The 16,031-nt window shown below is 48.7% G+C and overlaps 1 protein-coding gene across 2 annotated transcripts in view; it reads left to right on the top strand.

Annotated features, from left to right (window-relative positions):
- The window catches only part of GALNT18 (polypeptide N-acetylgalactosaminyltransferase 18), a 353,141-nt gene extending 340,000 nt beyond the window's left edge, over positions 1 to 13,141 (top strand). For both annotated transcript variants that reach the window (XR_004351151.1, XM_032640889.1), the window contains one exon: positions 12,724 to 13,141. Coding sequence is in view for 1 of the 2 variants with exons in the window: in XM_032640889.1 (XP_032496780.1) it covers positions 12,724 to 12,870 (147 nt within the window). In the remaining variant the exon portion in view is untranslated. The remainder of the gene's footprint in view (positions 1 to 12,723) is intronic.
- The last annotated feature ends 2,890 nt before the right edge of the window (positions 13,142 to 16,031 follow it).

The following is a 16,031-nucleotide window of genomic DNA, read 5'->3' as shown; positions in this document are numbered from 1 at the left end:
TGGGCTCTTGTTTGTTGGAAGATTTTTAATCAGTTTCAATTTCAGTGCTTGTGATTGGTCTGTTCATATTTTCTATTTCTTCCTGATTCAGTCTTGGCAGGTTGTGCATTCCTAAGAATTTGTCCATTTCTTCCAGATTGTCCATTTTATTGGCATAGAGTTGCTTGTAGTAATCTCTCATGATTTTTTTTATTTCTGCAGTGTCAGTTGTTACTTCTCCTTTTTCATTTCTAATTCTATTGACTTGAGTCTTCTCCTTTTTTTTCTTGATGAGTCTGGCTAGTGGTTTATCTATTTTGTTTATCTTCTCAAAGAACCAGCTTTTAATTTTATTGATCTTTGCTATTGTTTCCTTCATTTCTTTTCCATTTATTTCTGATCTTATTTTTATGATTTCTTTCCTTCTGCTAGCTTTGGGGTTTTTTGTTCTTCTTTCTCTAATTGCTTGAGGTGCAAGGTTAGGTTGTTTATTTGAGATGTTTCCTGATTCTTAAGGTGGGCTTGTATTGCTATAAACTTCCCCCTTAGAACTGCTTTTGCTGCAACCCATAGGTTTTGGGTCGTTGTGTCTCCATTGTCATTTGTTTCTAGGTATTTTTTTATTTCCTCTTTGATTTCTTCAGTGATCACTTCATTATTAAGTAGTGTATTCTTTAGCCTCCATGTGTTTGTATTTTTTACAGATCTTTTCCTGTAATTGATATCTAGTCTCATGGCGTTGTGGTCAGAAAAGATACTTGATATTTCAGTTTTCTTAAATTTACCAAGGCTTGATTTGTGACCCAAGATATGATCTATCCTGGAGAATGTTCCATGAACACTTGAGAAAAATGTGTATTCTGTTGTTTTTGGATGGAGTGTCCTATAAATATCAATTAAGTCCATCTTGTTTAATGTATCATTTAAAGCTTGTGTTTCCTTATTTATTTTCATTTTGGATGATCTGTCCATGGGTGAAAGTGGGGTGTTAAAGTCCCCTACTATGAATGTGTTACTGTCGATCTCCCCTTTTATGGTTGTTAGTATTTGCCTTATGTATTGAGGTGCTCCTATGTTGGGTGCATAAATATTTACAATTGTTATATCTTCTTCTTGGATCGATCCCTTGATCATTATGTAGTGTCCTCCTTTGTCCCTTTTAATAGTCCTTATTTTAAAGTCTATTTTGTCTGATATGAGAATTGCTACTCCAGCTTTCTTTTGATTTCCATTTGCATGGAATATCTTTTTCCATCCCCTTACTTTCAGTCTGTATGTGTCTCTAGGTCTGAAGTGGGTCTCTTGTAGACAGCATATATAAGGGTCTTGTTTTTGTATCCATTCAGCCAATCTGTGTCTTTTGGTGGGAGCATTTAGTCCATTTACATTTAAGGTAATTATCGATATGTATGTTCCTTTTCCCATTTTCTATATTGTTTTGGGTTCGTTATTATAGGTTGTTTCGTTCTCTTGTGTTTTTTGTCTAGAGAAGTTCCTTTAGCATTTGTTGTAAAGCTGGTTTGGTGGTGCTGAACTCTCTCAGCTTTTGCTTGTCTGTAAAGGTTTTAATTTCTCCATCAAATCTGAATGAGATCCTTGCTGGGTAGAGTAGTCTTGGTTGCAGGTTTTTCTCCTTCATCATTTTCAGTATGTCCTGCCACTCCCTTCTGGCTTGTAGGGTTTCTGCTGAGAGATCAGCTGTTAACCTTATGGGGATTCCCTTGTGTGTTATTTGTTGTTTTTCCCTTGCTGCTTTTAATATGCTTTCTTTGTATTTAATTTTTGACAGTTTGATTAATATGTGTCTTGGCCTATTTCTCCTTGGATTTATCCTGTATGGGACTCTCTGTGCTTCCTGGACTTGATTAACTATTTCCTTTCCCATATTAGGGAAGTTTTCAACTATAATCTCTTCAAATATTTTCTCAGTCCCTTTCTTTTTTTCTTCTTCTTCTGGAACCCCTATAATTCGAATGTTGGTGCGTTTAATGTTGTCCCAGAGGTCTCTGAGACTGTCCTCAGTTCTTTTCATTCTTTTTTCTTTATTCTGCTCTGCAGTAGTTATTTCCACTACTTTATCTTCCAGGTCACTTATCCGTTCTTCTGCCTCAGTTATTCTGCTATTGATCTTATCTAGAGTACTTTTGATTTCATTTATTGCATTGTTCATCATTGCTTGTTTCACCTTTATGTCTTCTAGGTCCTTGTTAACTGTTTCTTGCATTTTGTCCATTCTACTTCCAAGATTTCGGATCATCCTTACTATCATTATTCTGAATTCTTTTTCAGGTAGATTTCCTATTTCCTCTTCATTTGTTAGGTCTGGTGGGTTTTTATCTTGCTCCTTCATCTGCTGTGTGTTTTTCTGTCTTCTCATTTTGCTTATCTTACTGTGTGTGGGGTCTCCTTTTGCAGGCTGCAGGTTCGTAGTTCCCGTTGTTTTTGATGTCTGTCTCCAGTGGCTAAGGTTGTTTCAGTGGGTTGTGTAGGCTTCTTGGTGGAGGGGACTAGTGCCTGTGTTGTGCTGGATGAGGCTGGATCTTGTCTCTCTAGTGGGCAGGTTCACATCTGGTGGTGTGTTTTGGGGTGTCTGTGGCCTTATGATTTTAGGCAACCTCTCTGCTAATGGGTGGGGTTGTGTTCCTGTTTTGCTAGTTGTTTGGCATAGGTTGTCTAGCACTGTGGCTTGCTGGTCATTGAGTGAAGCTGGGTGCTGGTGTTAAGATGGAGGTCTCTGGGAGATTTCCACCATTTAATATTATGTGGAGCTGGGAAGTCTCTTGTTGACCAGTGTCCTGAAGTTGGCTCTTCTACCTCAGAGGCAGAGCCCTGACTCCTGGGCTGGAGCACTAAGAGCCTTTCATCCACACAGCTCAGAATAAAAGGGAGAAAAAGTAGAGAGAATTAGTAGAAGTATGAGGAAAGAAAGAAGGAAAGGAGGAAAGGAAGGAAGGAAGAAAGAAGCAAAGAAGGAAAGAAAGGAGGGAGGGAGGGAGGAAGGAAGGAAGGAAGGAGGGAAAGAAGGAGAAAATGTAGAGAGAATTAGTAGAAGTATGAGGAAAGAAAGAAGGAAAGGAGGAAAGGAAGGAAGGAAGAAAGAAGCAAAGAAGGAAAGAAGGGAGGGAGGGAGGAAGGAAGGAAGGAAGGAGGGAAAGAAGGAAAATAGACAGAAAGAAAGAAGATACAGTAAAAATAGAATAAAGTATAATATAGTTATTGAATTAAAAAATATATATATAAAAAAAAGGGACGGATAGAACCTTAGGACAAATGTTGGAAGCAAAGCTATACAGAGAAAATCTTACACAGAAGCATACACATACACGTTCACAAAAAGAGGTAAAGGGGGAAAAATCATAAATCTTGCTCTCAGAGACCACCTCCTCAATTTGGGGTGATTCGTTGTCTAAAGGAGGGAAGGAAGGAAGGAAAGAAAGAAAGAACGAAGGTAAAGTATAATAAAGTTATTACAATTAAAATTACTTATTAAGAAAAAAAATTTTTTTTAAAAACCATGGACGGATAGAGCCCTAGGACAAATGGTGGAAGCAAGAGTATACAGACAGGATCTCACACAGAAGCATACACGTACACATTCACAAAAAGAGGAAAAGGGAAAAAAATCATAGATCTCGCTCCTAAATTCCACCTCTTCAATTTGGGATCATTCCTTGTCTATTCAGGTATTCCACAGATGCAGGGTATATCAAGTTGATTGTGGAGCTTTAATCCGCTGCTTCTGTGGCTGCTGGGAGAGATTTCCCTTTCTCTTCTTTGTTCTCACAGCTCACAGGAGCTCAGCTTTGGATTTGGTCCCGCCTCTGCGTGTAGGTCGCTGGAGAGCGTCTGTTTTTTGCTCAGACAGGACGGCATTAAAGGAGCTGCTGATTCGGGGGCTCCGGCTCACTCAGGCCGGGGGTTGGGGGATGGGGGAAGGAGGGGCACTGCGTGCGGGGCGGGCCTGCGGCGGCAGAGGCGGCGTGACGTTGCGGCAGAGGCCGGCGTGACGTTGCACCAGCCTGAGGCCCGCCGTGCGTACTCCCGGGGAAGTTGTCCCTGGATCCCGGGAACCTGGCAGTGGTGGGCTGCACAGGCTCCACGGAAGAGGGGTGTGGAGAGTGACCTGTGCTCGCACACAGGCCCCTTGGTGGCGGCAGCAGCAGCCTTAGCGTCTCCCGCCCGTCTCTGGTGTCCGCGGTTTTAGCCGCGTCTCGCGCCCGTCTCTGGGGTTCGCGCTTTTAGCCGCGGCTCGCGCCCGTCTCTGGAGATCCTTTAAGCAGCGCTCTTAAACCCCTCTCCTCGCGCACCAGGAAACAAAGAGGGAAGAAAAAGTCTCTTGCCTCTTCGGCAGGTGCAGGCTTTTCCCCGAACTCCCTCCCGGCTAGTCGTGGTGCACTAACCCCTTCAGGCTATGTTCAAGCCGCCAACCCCAGTCCTCTCCCTGCGCTCCGTCCAAAACCGAAACCCGAGCCTCAGCTCGCAGCCCCGCCCGCCCCGGCGGGTGAGCAGACAAGCCTCTCGGGCTGGTGAGTGCCGGTCGGCACCGATCGTCTGTGCAGGAATCTCCCCGCTTTGCCCTCCGCACCCGTCGCTGTGCACTACTCCGCGGTCCCGAAACTCCCCCCTCCGCCTCCCGCAGTCTCCGCCCGCGGAGGGGCTTCCTAGTGTGTGGAAACTTTTCCTCCTTCACAGCTCCCTCCCACTGGTGCAGGTGCCGTCCTTATTCTTTTGTCTCTGTTTTTTCTTTTTTATCTTTTGCCCTACCCAGTACGTGGGGAGTTTCTTGCCTTTTGGGAGGTCTGAGGTCTTCTGCCAGCCTTCAGTAGGTGTTCTGTAGGAGTTGTTCCACGTGTAGATGTATTTCTGGTGTATCCGTGGGGAGGAAGGCGATCTCCGCGTCTTACTCTTCCGCCATCTTCCAACCCGTCTTTCATTTATTTCTGATCAGATTTTTATGATTTCTTTCCTTCTGCTAGCTTTGGGTTTTTTTTTTTTTTTTTGTCCTTCTTTCTCTAATTGCTTGAGGTGCAAGGTTAGGTTGTTTATTCGAGATGTTTCCTGCTTCTTAAGGTGGGCTTGTATTGCTATAAACTTCCCCCTTAGAACTGCTTTTGCTGCATTCCATAGGTTTTCAGTCGTCGTGTCTCCATTGTCATTTGTTTCTAGGTATTTTTTGATTTCCTCTTTGATTTCTTCAGTGATCACTTCGTGATTAAGTAGTGTATTGTTTAGCCTCCATGTGTTTGTATTTTTTACAGATATTTTCCTGTAATTGATATCTAGTCTCATGGCGTTGAGGTCGGAAAAGAGAGTTGATACAATTTCCATTTTCTTGTATTTACCAAGGCTTGATTTGTGACCCAAGATATGATCTATCCTGGAGAATGTTCCATGAACACTTGAGAAAAATGTGTATTCTGTTGTTTTTGGATGGAGTGTCCTATAAGTATCAATTAAGTCCATCTTGTTTAATGTATCATTTAAAGCTTGTGTTTCCTTATTTATTTTCATTTTGGATGCTCTGTCCATTGGTGTAAGTGGGGTGTTAAAGTCCCCTACTATGAATGTGTAACTGTCGATCTCCTTTTTTATGGCTGTTAGTATTTGCCTTATGTATTGAGGTGCTCCTATGTTGGGTGCATAAATATTTACAATTGTTATATCTTCTTGGATCGATCCCTTGATCATTATGTAGTGTCCTTCTTTGTCTCTTCTAATAGTCTTTATTTTAAAGTCTATTTTGTCTGATATGAGAATTGATACTCCAGCTTTCTTTCGGTTTCCATTTGCATGGAATTTCTTTTTCCATCCCCTTTCTTTCAGTCTGTATATGCCTCTACGTCTGAAGTGGGTCTCTTGTAGACAGCATATATAAGGGTCTTGTTTTTGTATCCATTCAGCCAATCTGTGTCTTTTGGTGGGAGCATTTAGTCCATTTACATTTAAGGTAATTATCGATATTTACGTTCCTATTCCCATTTTCTAAATTGTTTTGGGTTCGTTATTATAGGTCTTTTCCTTCTCTTGTGTTTCTTGTCTAGAGAAGTTCCTTTAGCATTTGTTTTAAAGCTGGTTTTGTGGTGCTGAACTCTCTCAGCTTTTGCTTGTCTGTAAAGGTTTTAATTTCTCCATCAAATCTGAATGAGATCCTTGCTAGGTAGAGTAATCTTGGTTGCAGGTTTTTCTCCTTCATCACTTTTAATGTGTCTTGCCTCTCCCTTCTGGCTTGCAGAGTTTCTGCTGAAAGATCAGCTGTTAACCTTATGGGGATTCCCTTGTGTGTTATTTGTTGTTTTTCCCTTGCTGCTTTTAATATGTTTTCTTTGTATTTAATTTTTGACAGTTTGATTAATATGTGTCTTGGCCTATTTCTCCTTGGATTTATCCTGTATGGGACTCTCTGTGCTTCCTGGACTTGATTAACTATTTCCTTTCCCATATTAGGGAAGTTTTCAACTATAATCTCTTCAAATATTTTCTCAGTCCCTTTCTTTTTCTCTTCTTCTGGAACCCCTATAAGTCGAATGTTCGTGCATTTAATGTTGTCCCAGAGGTCTCTAAGACTGTCCTCAGTTCTTTTCATTCTTGTTTCTTTATCCTGCTCTCCAGTAGTTATTTCCACTATTTTATCTTCCAGGTCACTTATCCGTTCTTCTGCCTCAGTTATTCTGCTATTGATCCCATCTAGAGTACTTTTCATTTCATTTATTGTGTTGTTCATCGTTGCTTGTTTCATCTTTATTTCTTCTAGGTCCTTGTTAAATGTATCTTGCATTTTGTCTATTCTCTTTCCAAGGTTTTGGATCATCCTTACTATCATTATTCTGAATTCTTTTTCAGGTAGACTGCCTATTTCCTCTTTATTTGTTAGGTATGGTGCATTTTTATCTTGCTCCTTCATCTGCTGTGTGTTTTTCTGTCTTCTCATTTTGCTTATCTTACTGTGTTTGGGGTCTCCTTTTTGCAGGCTGCAGGTTCGTAGTTCCCGTTGTTTTTGATGTCTGTCCCCAGTGGCTAAGGTTGTTTCAGTGGGTTGTGTAGGCTTCCTGGTGGAGGGGACTAGTGCCTGTGTTCTGGTGGATGAGGCTGGATCTTGTCTTTCTGGTGGGCAGGTCCATGTCTGGTGGTGTGTTTTGGGGTGTCTGTCGACTTATTATGAATTTAGGCAGCCTCTCTGCTAATGGGTGGGATTGTTTTCCTTTCTTGCTAGTTGTTTGGCATAGGGTGTCCAGCACTGTAGCTTGCTGGTCGTTGAGTGAAGCTGGGTGCTGGTGTTGAGATGGAGATCTCTGGGGGATTTTCGCTGTTTGATATTATGTGCAGCTGGGAGGTCTCTTGTTGACCAGTGTCCTGAAGTTGGCTCTCCCATCTCAGAGGCACAGCACTAACTCCTGGCTGCAGCACCAGGAGCCTTTCATCCACACGGCTCAGAAGAAAAGGGAGAAAAAGGAGAAAGAAAGAATTAGTAGAAGAAAGAAAGAAAGAAAGAAAGAAAGGAGGAAGGAAGGAGGGAAGGAGGGAAAAAAAGAAACAAAGAAGATAAAGTAAAATAAAATAAGGTAAAATATAATAAAGTTATTAAAATTAAAAAAATAATTATTAAGAGGGGAAAAAAACAAAAAAAGGATGGATAGAACCCTGGGACAAATGGTGGAAGCAAAGCTAAACAGACAAAATCTCACACAGAAGCATACACATACACACTCACAAAAAGAGGAAAGGGGGGAAAAAATCATAAATCTTGCTCTCAAAGTCCACCTCCTGAATTTGGGATGATTCGTTGTCTAAAGGAGGGAAGGAAGGAAAGAAAGAACGAAGATAAAGTAAAATAAAATAAAGTTATTAAAATAAAAAGTAATTATTAAGACAAAAATTTAAAACAAAAAGGACAGGTAGATCCCTCGGACAAATGGTGGAAGCAAAGCTATACAGACAAAATCTCACACAGAAGCATGCACATACGCACTCACAAAAAAAGGAAAAGGGGAAAAAATAATAAACCTTGCTCTCAAAGTCCACCTCCTCAATTTGGGATGACTCGTTGTCTATTCATGTATTCCACAGATGCAGGGTACATCAAGTTGATTGTGGAGCTTTAATCCGCTGCTTCTGAGGCTGCTGGGAGAGATTTCCCTTTCTCTTCTTTGTTCTCACAGCTCCCAGGGCTCAGCTTTGGATTTGGCCCCGCCTGTGCATGTAGGTCATTGGAGGGCGTCTGTTCTTCGCTCAGACAGGACGGGGTTAAAGGAGCCGCTGATTCGGGGACTCTGGCTCACTCAGGCCAGGGGGAGGGAGGGGCGTGGAGTGCGGGTCGAGCCTGCGGCGGCAGAGGCCGGCGTGACGTTACACCAGCCTGAGGCGCACCGTGCGTTCTCCTGGGGAAGTTGTCCCTGGATCCCGGGACCCTTGCAGTGGCGGGCTGCACAGGCTCCCCGGAAGAGGGGTGTGGATAGTGCCCTGTGCTCGCACACAGGCTTCTTGGTGGCGGCAGGAGCAGCCTTAGCGTCTCATGTCTGTCTCTGGGGTCCGCGCTTTTAGTCACGGCTTGCGCCCGTCTCTGGAGCTCCTTTAAGCAGCGCTGTTAATCCCCTCTCCTCGCGCACCAGGAAACAGGGAAGAAAAAGTCTTTTGCCACTTCGGCAGGTACAGACTTTTCCCCGACTCCCTCCCAGCTAGCCGTGGTGCACTAACCCTCTGCAGGCTGTGTTCACGCCGCCAACCCCAGTCCTCTCCCTGCGCTCCGACCGAAACCCGACCCTCAGCTCCCAGCCCCGCCCGCTCTGGCATGTGAGCAGACAAGCCTCTCGGGCTGGTGAGTGCTGGTCGGCCCTGATCCTCCGTGCGGGAATCTCCCCGCTTTGCCCCCCGCACCCCTGTTGCTGTGCTCTCCTCTGCAGCCCCGAAGCTCCCCCCCTCCACCACCCGCAGTCTCCGCCTGCGAAGGGGCTTCCTAGTGTGTGGAAACCTTTCCTCCTTCACAGCTCCCTCCCACTGGTGCAGATTCTGTCCCTATCCTTTTGTCTCTGTTTATTCTTTTTTCTTTTGCCCTACCCAGGTACGTGAGGGGTTTCTTGCCTTTTGGGAGGTCTGAGGTCTTCTGCCAGCATTCAGTAGGTGTTCTGTAGGAGTTGTTCCACGTGTAGATGTATTTCTGGTGTATCTGTGGGGAGGAAGGTGATCTCTGCGTCTTACTCTTCTGCCATCTTTGGAAAGTGCCATATTTGAGTCTCTGAAGGAACACTTTACTTCTCAGTGATCTCTGCCCCCGCCTCTCTCTCTCGGCCTTGGCACGGTGCCCGAGTGGCTGGCGGGGAAGGAGGGGCTGTGGCCTCCCTGTCTAGGACAGGTTTCTCCAAGCCTCAGTGGTCCAGGGCCGCTGAAGCAGCCTCGCTGTTGGCAAGGCCACGCCGAGCAGTCAGAATCCTGGTCTGGCCCCCCTTTCTGCCTGTTGTGCACTTTTTCTGGAGTCCAGATATCCTGACACTGTGAATAGCCTCATAGCCATTCGTTGTTCTGTAGCGGTAAAGGGGTTGCCCATCAGTCCTTCTACTCAACCTTCAGTCATCAGGGCAGAAATTACGATCTGGCCCTAGAGACGATGGAACCAGGAGGGCAGAGCGGCTTTGCCCCAGGCCACACAGTCGGCAACCAGAAAAGCATCCTCATCCAGCCCTCTCCCCTTTCTGTCTCACCACCCGAATCACCAGCAGACCCTGTGAGTTAGAGAGCTGGGCTGGTTTCATTCCCACCCTGCCTGAACTCTACTCCAGTGTCGTAGGGTAGGACACACGACCAGGCTGCCAGGGGTATGGGGGGGTCAGGGGCGGCTGGCCCCAGGCCCACAGAGGAAGCACCAGTGACACGGCCCAGCCTGGGTGTGGGCGGCAGAGTGCTCAGGCCACAGAAACCTGGGCCTGGCAAAGTGACAGGCTGGCCTTGCTGAGAGCAAGCGTCACAAAGGATGCCTCTGGGTTCAAAACTCCAGGCTTTGAGGGACAGAGTGAGGACCCAAGGAGGACCACAGCTTCTGAGGGGACGACCTGAAGCTGGCCTCTGCAGTCATCCCATCGGGGTTCTGGAGCGTGATGCGGCCACCAATAGTGCAGATCCCTTGGCTATGTTGAAGGAGTCTCTTGTCCAGTGGAGATGAGGTGGTGGTCAGTTCTGAGTGACACAAAAACAACTGGAGTTTGTCCAAAGGAGAGCAACCAGGATGGAAAAATGAAACCAGATTGTCCCACAAGGAACTGGGAATGTTTCGCCTGGTAGAGCATGGAACCGGGCGGCCATGGGCCTCACCTTCCCCTAGGCGAAGGGACGAGGTGGAGAGGCAGGATCTGACCCCCGTGTGGAAACCCGAGGGCACGGTCTGGAACCCCTTGCTGGTTGCCCCCCAGACAAGGATTTTAGTGAAGGACAATGCTCCAAAGATGGCGCGGCCCAGGAAAGGGTGCTCAGCCAGGAGGGCTCGGTCAGCTGGTAGGCGAGAACGAGAGGGTCGGTCTCCCATGTCTCTTCCAACATGGGGGGACTTTGTGAGCCCTTGCCCAGTGGCCAGTCGTCTCTCTGTCCCCTCTGGGCCTGACCCTGCAGGCTTCTCTCTGGCTGCACCTGTGGGCCCCAGGTGAGCTGCCTTTGCTGTGCTGTGTCTCTGCTCTTGTGTTCTCCTCAGGGGAGGTGCTGGGGTCGGAGCATAGTGGGAGGCCCTGCTTTACTCACTCGAATGCTTCTGAGGAGCTCTGCGGTCCCCCGGGCCATGTCGCACACATGGGAAATGAGGAACCGCACCCCCCTCTCCCCGACACACACATCCATACGCTGAGCCCTCTGCCACGCCTTCTGAGGGAGCTGGATTTCTGTTTTCAATTTTTTTAGCTGAAGAATAATCCATACACATATAGAAACATGCGAACATATGTACCAAAATAATTTTAAACAATAATAACTCAGTAATTGAAAACAAAGCCAACACCCATGTACCCACCACCCAGGTCAGGAAATAGCACACTCCCAACCCCCCAGAAGCACCCCTTTGCCGCCTGTCAATCATTTTCCACTCCCTCCTGCCTAAGATACCCACCCCCGACTCCCGACTCCAAGTCTATGGTCTTATTTTGCCTGTTTGGGAAGCTTATGTAAGTAGATCTGTGTATGTGCTCTTTCGCTTCTTTGGCTAACATTATATTTGTGGGATTTCTCCTTACTGAGCAGAGCTCTAGTTTGCTCATTTTTAGTGCCGAGTAGTATCCCATTATGTGAATAACCACAAGTTGTTTCTCCATTCTACTGGTGATGGCCGTTTGCGTTGTTTCCAGGTTGGAGCTTTTACAAATTCTGTTTCACAACCGGTGCAAACAGTTCTGTCGGATACCCACTGGGGCATGGGGTCGGTGGGTCGCAGGGCTCAGCGGCGGGAGATGCTGCCAGTTTCCCAGGCAGCTGTGGGAATTGAGTCTCAATGTTCTCTTGAGGTGTCAGTGGTCGCCATGGGGACAGCGGTGGCCGACTGGGGATGACTTCCTTACAGAAGAGGTGTGCGTCCCCCCTCTCTCAGAGTGCTCTTCGCTGGGATGGGCACGGGGGGCAGCTGGAGGGTGGGCTGCAGGGTCCTGCTTCTGGAGGGGAAAGGGGGAGGGTCAGCTAGGAGGCTGGTGCCGTTGTCCAGGTTACAGAAGACAGTGGGCCAAATCAGGGCAGGTGTGATGGGATGGGGATGAAGGGACAGGCACAAGGCATGAGGCAGGTGGAACTGGCAGGACTTGGTGCCTAATTAGATGCTGGGGAGAAGGCGGAGGCATCGGTGGAAATGCCTGGTTATTGCTGAGATGGGAAACACAGGAGGAGTAGACTCTGGGGAGAAGGTGAGTTTGACCATACACTCAAGGACCATTAAGCTACAAGGGGCCCACTTATAAGAACCTGCCTGCTTGGGAGGCCAAAGCCCAGTTGAGCAGCACATCTTTGGTGGAACTCAGAGATGCACAGTCTGAGCTGATGCCCAGGTGACGACCGGTAGCCCCAGAGTGTCTAAGGCCTGCAAGGATCTCACTAAAAGCAAAAATTGGGGGGGGTTCTTCTTTGCTGCTGTGGGGCTGCTTTGAGAAGCAGAACCTCCCTTCTTTCAAGGGGCTTTGAGCATAAACTGAGTATGCATGGCTACAGAACCTTCTGGGACATCAGTAGCATGGAGGGAAACCATGAATATCCAGGGCTAAGGGAGCCCAGTGCCCTAAGGTAGTATCTAGGAGCCTGGGTTTGGTTGAGGCCAGCACTGATGACTCCAGAGGTCCAGCTGGGGGCAAGGACCCTAAAAGCAGGAGGTCCTGGGCCTCTGGCGATGCTCAAATTCAGGCCAATCATGGAGTGGTCCCAAGGAACTAGGATTTTCAGAACAGGACCCCAGCCCATGCTTATGGGGAGCAGGACCCAGCCCCTGGGGTGGGAGCTGTAGGAGCAGACCAGCATGCCACACCCCAGCCAGGTAGACGGAAGCGGGGGCGGAGCATCTCAGTCCTCTGTCCTAGCAAAGAACTAGGGGCCTGTGAAGAAAACGGAGGCACAAGTTCAGTCTCAGGAGACCAGCACTTCGAGACAGGGATCCTCAGGCTTCCTGGGAACGCTGACCCCAGACCTCCCGCAGCCTCACAGGATCCCAGACACCTGCACCTACAAGTAATCCCCACCAGCCAGTAGGCCTGAGGCTCCCCCAAGCCCTCTGACCCCACTTTCCGCCCCGGCTCCTAGGGAGGCCCCATCCAGAACCGCAAGTCCAAGCGCTGTCTGGAGCTGCAGGAGAACAGCGGCGCAGAGTTTGGCTTCCAGCTGGTGCTGCAGAGGTGCTCGGGCCAGCACTGGAGCATCACCAATGTCCTGAGGAGCCTGGCGTCCTGACCCCGCCGGGAGTCGTCTCACACCCCGCCCCTTTGCTACTGTGTAGCACCCGCTGCAACGTTGCCTGCTGTCCGTGTGGGGTTGTTTGGAGTCTGGGGAACCAGGTTGGTGGGCCCCCAAAAGAGCTTTTTATTTCCTATTCAATGTTCATGGAGTTTATAGAAAGAGGCCGAACGGTGGGTGAGGGTATAATATCATAAACTATTTTGCAACTGTAAATAGGGGACACGTGGAAAATATTTATAACTGACAATAAAATACTATTGGTTAAGAAAAGGGATTTTGCAGTTATTCGGTCCTCGGTGGAGATTCAGGCCTGGCTCCTCTGAACTTGGAGTGCTTGTAGCCCAAGATGTGTCCCACTGTGCTCTCCCTACTCTACATCCCTGAGAAAGGAGGCTTTAAGCCCCTGCAGACAGTGGGAGCTCGTTGTGCAAGCTGCCGGCTTTCTCTAGGAGGCCCAGCGCAGCAAGAAGGGCGCCTCGACCTCAGGGCCACCTCCAGAGAGGAGGTTCCCTCTGCCTCTGCGCAGCACTTACCGCCTCCGGAAGACAGCCTCAGTCCTCCATCCCAAGAAACCAGGACGGTTCGTTGGCCACTGGAGCGTCATCTGCTGGGCTTCAGACACTTGTCTACAACAACTGCCCCATCCAGTTTCTAAGACCGTTCTCTTCCTCCATGAATCACGGTGCATTAGTTTCCTGGGGCAACAAAGTGCCACAAACTGGGTGGCTTCAACAACTGTCATCTCCCAGTTCTGGAGGCTAGGAGTCCGAAATCAGGGAGTCAGCTGGGTCGGCTCCTTCTGAGAGCTGTAAGGGAGAATCGGTTCCAGGCTCTCCCCAAGCTGAGCTTCTAGTAGCCTCAGGCGTTCCTTGGCTTGTAGATGGCTGTCTTCTCCCTGTATCTTTCCTCCCTCCCCGTGTCATCGCCCCCCCTCCCTCTCAGGGCTCGACCCAATCACCTCCTGAACACTAGTCTCTAGCCCTGCTCCTGGGAGAAGCAGCTCACACCCAGTCCTCCTGTACAAGGGCCCCCAGCCATGACACAGTGCCACTTGGACAGTGATCCTCAAAACCTACATCTCTGCCCGGACCTCTCCTCTGCGCCCCAGGCCCAGTCTCCCTCTGCTGACTGACCCCGGGCAGCTGGGTCGCTGTCCTTTGGACAGTGCTGATCTGATGTGCAGAGAACAGACCTGTCTCTCATCCTCCCAGGCCCACCCTGGTGACCAGCACCACCCGCCTGCAGGTGCTCAGGCCAGAGTCCTCCTCTCGTCTCTAACCCCCCCACCCCTCACCCCCATATCTTGTCAGTACATCATGACAGTGATACCCCCTAAACAGCTCTGGAATCCCCTCCCCAGGCCTCTTCATTGCTCACAAGGACCTGCCTCCCCACCTCCCGTCTCCCCTCTCCCACCTCACCTGTCCTCCTCACTGCAATTCTCAAGGGGTCTTTCTCAGATGCAAACATCATCAGATTTTTTCTGACCAAAAGCCTTCAGTGGGTCTCGTCAGAGATGGTAAACGCCGAACTCAGGCACAAGCCTCAGAGCTTCCTCCTGTGCTGAGTCCAGAGGCCAAGTGTCAGAAGAACCCGGGTCAGGGGCCTTAGATGCGGGGGGTGGGGGGCATGGTTGCAAGGAGGCCTGGCTTCCCGGCTGTCCCTCCCACTGGACGTCTATAGCCCCAGTCCACCCCCTAGGGATGTTGGTGTCCTGTGGCTTCTTTCCTTCTTTCCAGGAAGTTTTTCTTGGGGGTGATATTAGTTTGCTAGAGCTCTGACAACAAAGGACCATAGACTGGGTGACTTAAACAGCAGAAGTGTGTTGTCTCACAGTCCTGGAGCCCAGAAGTCCAAGATCAAGGTGTTGGTAAGGTTGGTTCCCCTGAGGGCTGTGAGGGAAGGTCGTGTGCCAGGCCTCTCTCCTTACCTGGTAAATAACTGTCTTCTCTCTGTGTCTCTTCCCATCCTCTTCCCTCTGTGTGTGTCTTGCTTCCAAATTTCTCCTTCTTATAAGGATACCAGTCATATTGGATTAGGGCCCATCCTAAAGACCTTATTTTAGCTTCAGGAGCTCTGTAAAGACCCCATCTCCAAACAAGGTCAATTCTGAGGTACGGGAGGTCAGGACTTCAACATATGAGTGTGTGGGGGGGGGCACAATTCAACCCATAACAGGAGAGCAGAGGAGGGAGATGAGCAGACCCCAGGTCCCAAAAGGCTGCCTCCACTCACGCCCACCTTGCCCGGCAAGTCCTGCCTGTGGGGCAGTCCCAGCTGTCCTGGCCTCCGCTGGGAGAGGGGTGGGCCCTGAGCTGGTGACGGGGACTCTGCATAAGGACTTGGGATGTTCATCATGGCCCTCTGTGTCCACATCCTTAAGGAAAACTGTCCCAGCCCCAGCCCCAGCAGTGACCCCTCTTATACCCCATGCTTCCCCCCTCCATAGCCGATCTAACCTGACCCGAGGGCAGGTGTCCAGAGGCTGGTCAGCAATTGATGACAACACAAGAAGCTGAGCTGGGCCAATTACATTCTGCCTGCAAACTGGCACCATGGCACATGGAAAGGATCAGCCAGCTGGTGAAGAAGGCCAGGAGCCATTGCCGTACATAGAGATGCACCCCGGAGGGCCAAGCAAGCCAGGGTCTGTGTGTGCTGAGGTCAAGAGGGCGAAACCAGGGCGAGAAGAGGAGAAAAAGGTGCTGGTGAATAGAGGCAGTGGGCCCACCATGCAGGAGCTCTAATGTGGCCATGACACAGATGGAGACAACAGACAGCCCCCCTCACCCCAGACCCAACCTGCACACATGCTGCTGGTTCCTTCCCCTGCTCTTTGCAACAAACAAGACTGACCGAAGCAGGATGTAGATTTTAGACGCCAGAATCTGCTCATGTACAGACCCTCACGTGTGTGTGAACACATTCACAATCCCTACCACTGCTGTGTACACAAGTAAAAAATGGGCATGCGTTTGCACCTTCTGTGTACAGAGAGGCACAGGCTTACATAGCCCCGCACACACCCACCTGTGTGCACACGCGTGCAGTATGTCACACACACACACACACACACACACACACACTCACATGCATATGCACTGACCCCAAAGAGGAAAGTTATTTCTGCCCACTCTCCAAAAGTCTGTTTTATA

This window comes from Phocoena sinus, chromosome 8 (genome assembly GCF_008692025.1).
Source record: "Phocoena sinus isolate mPhoSin1 chromosome 8, mPhoSin1.pri, whole genome shotgun sequence".
Classification (NCBI taxonomy): Eukaryota; Metazoa; Chordata; class Mammalia; order Artiodactyla; family Phocoenidae; genus Phocoena; species Phocoena sinus.
The sequence above is the reverse complement of the archived record's forward strand: the minus strand, read 5'-3'. Positions and strand labels throughout refer to the sequence as shown.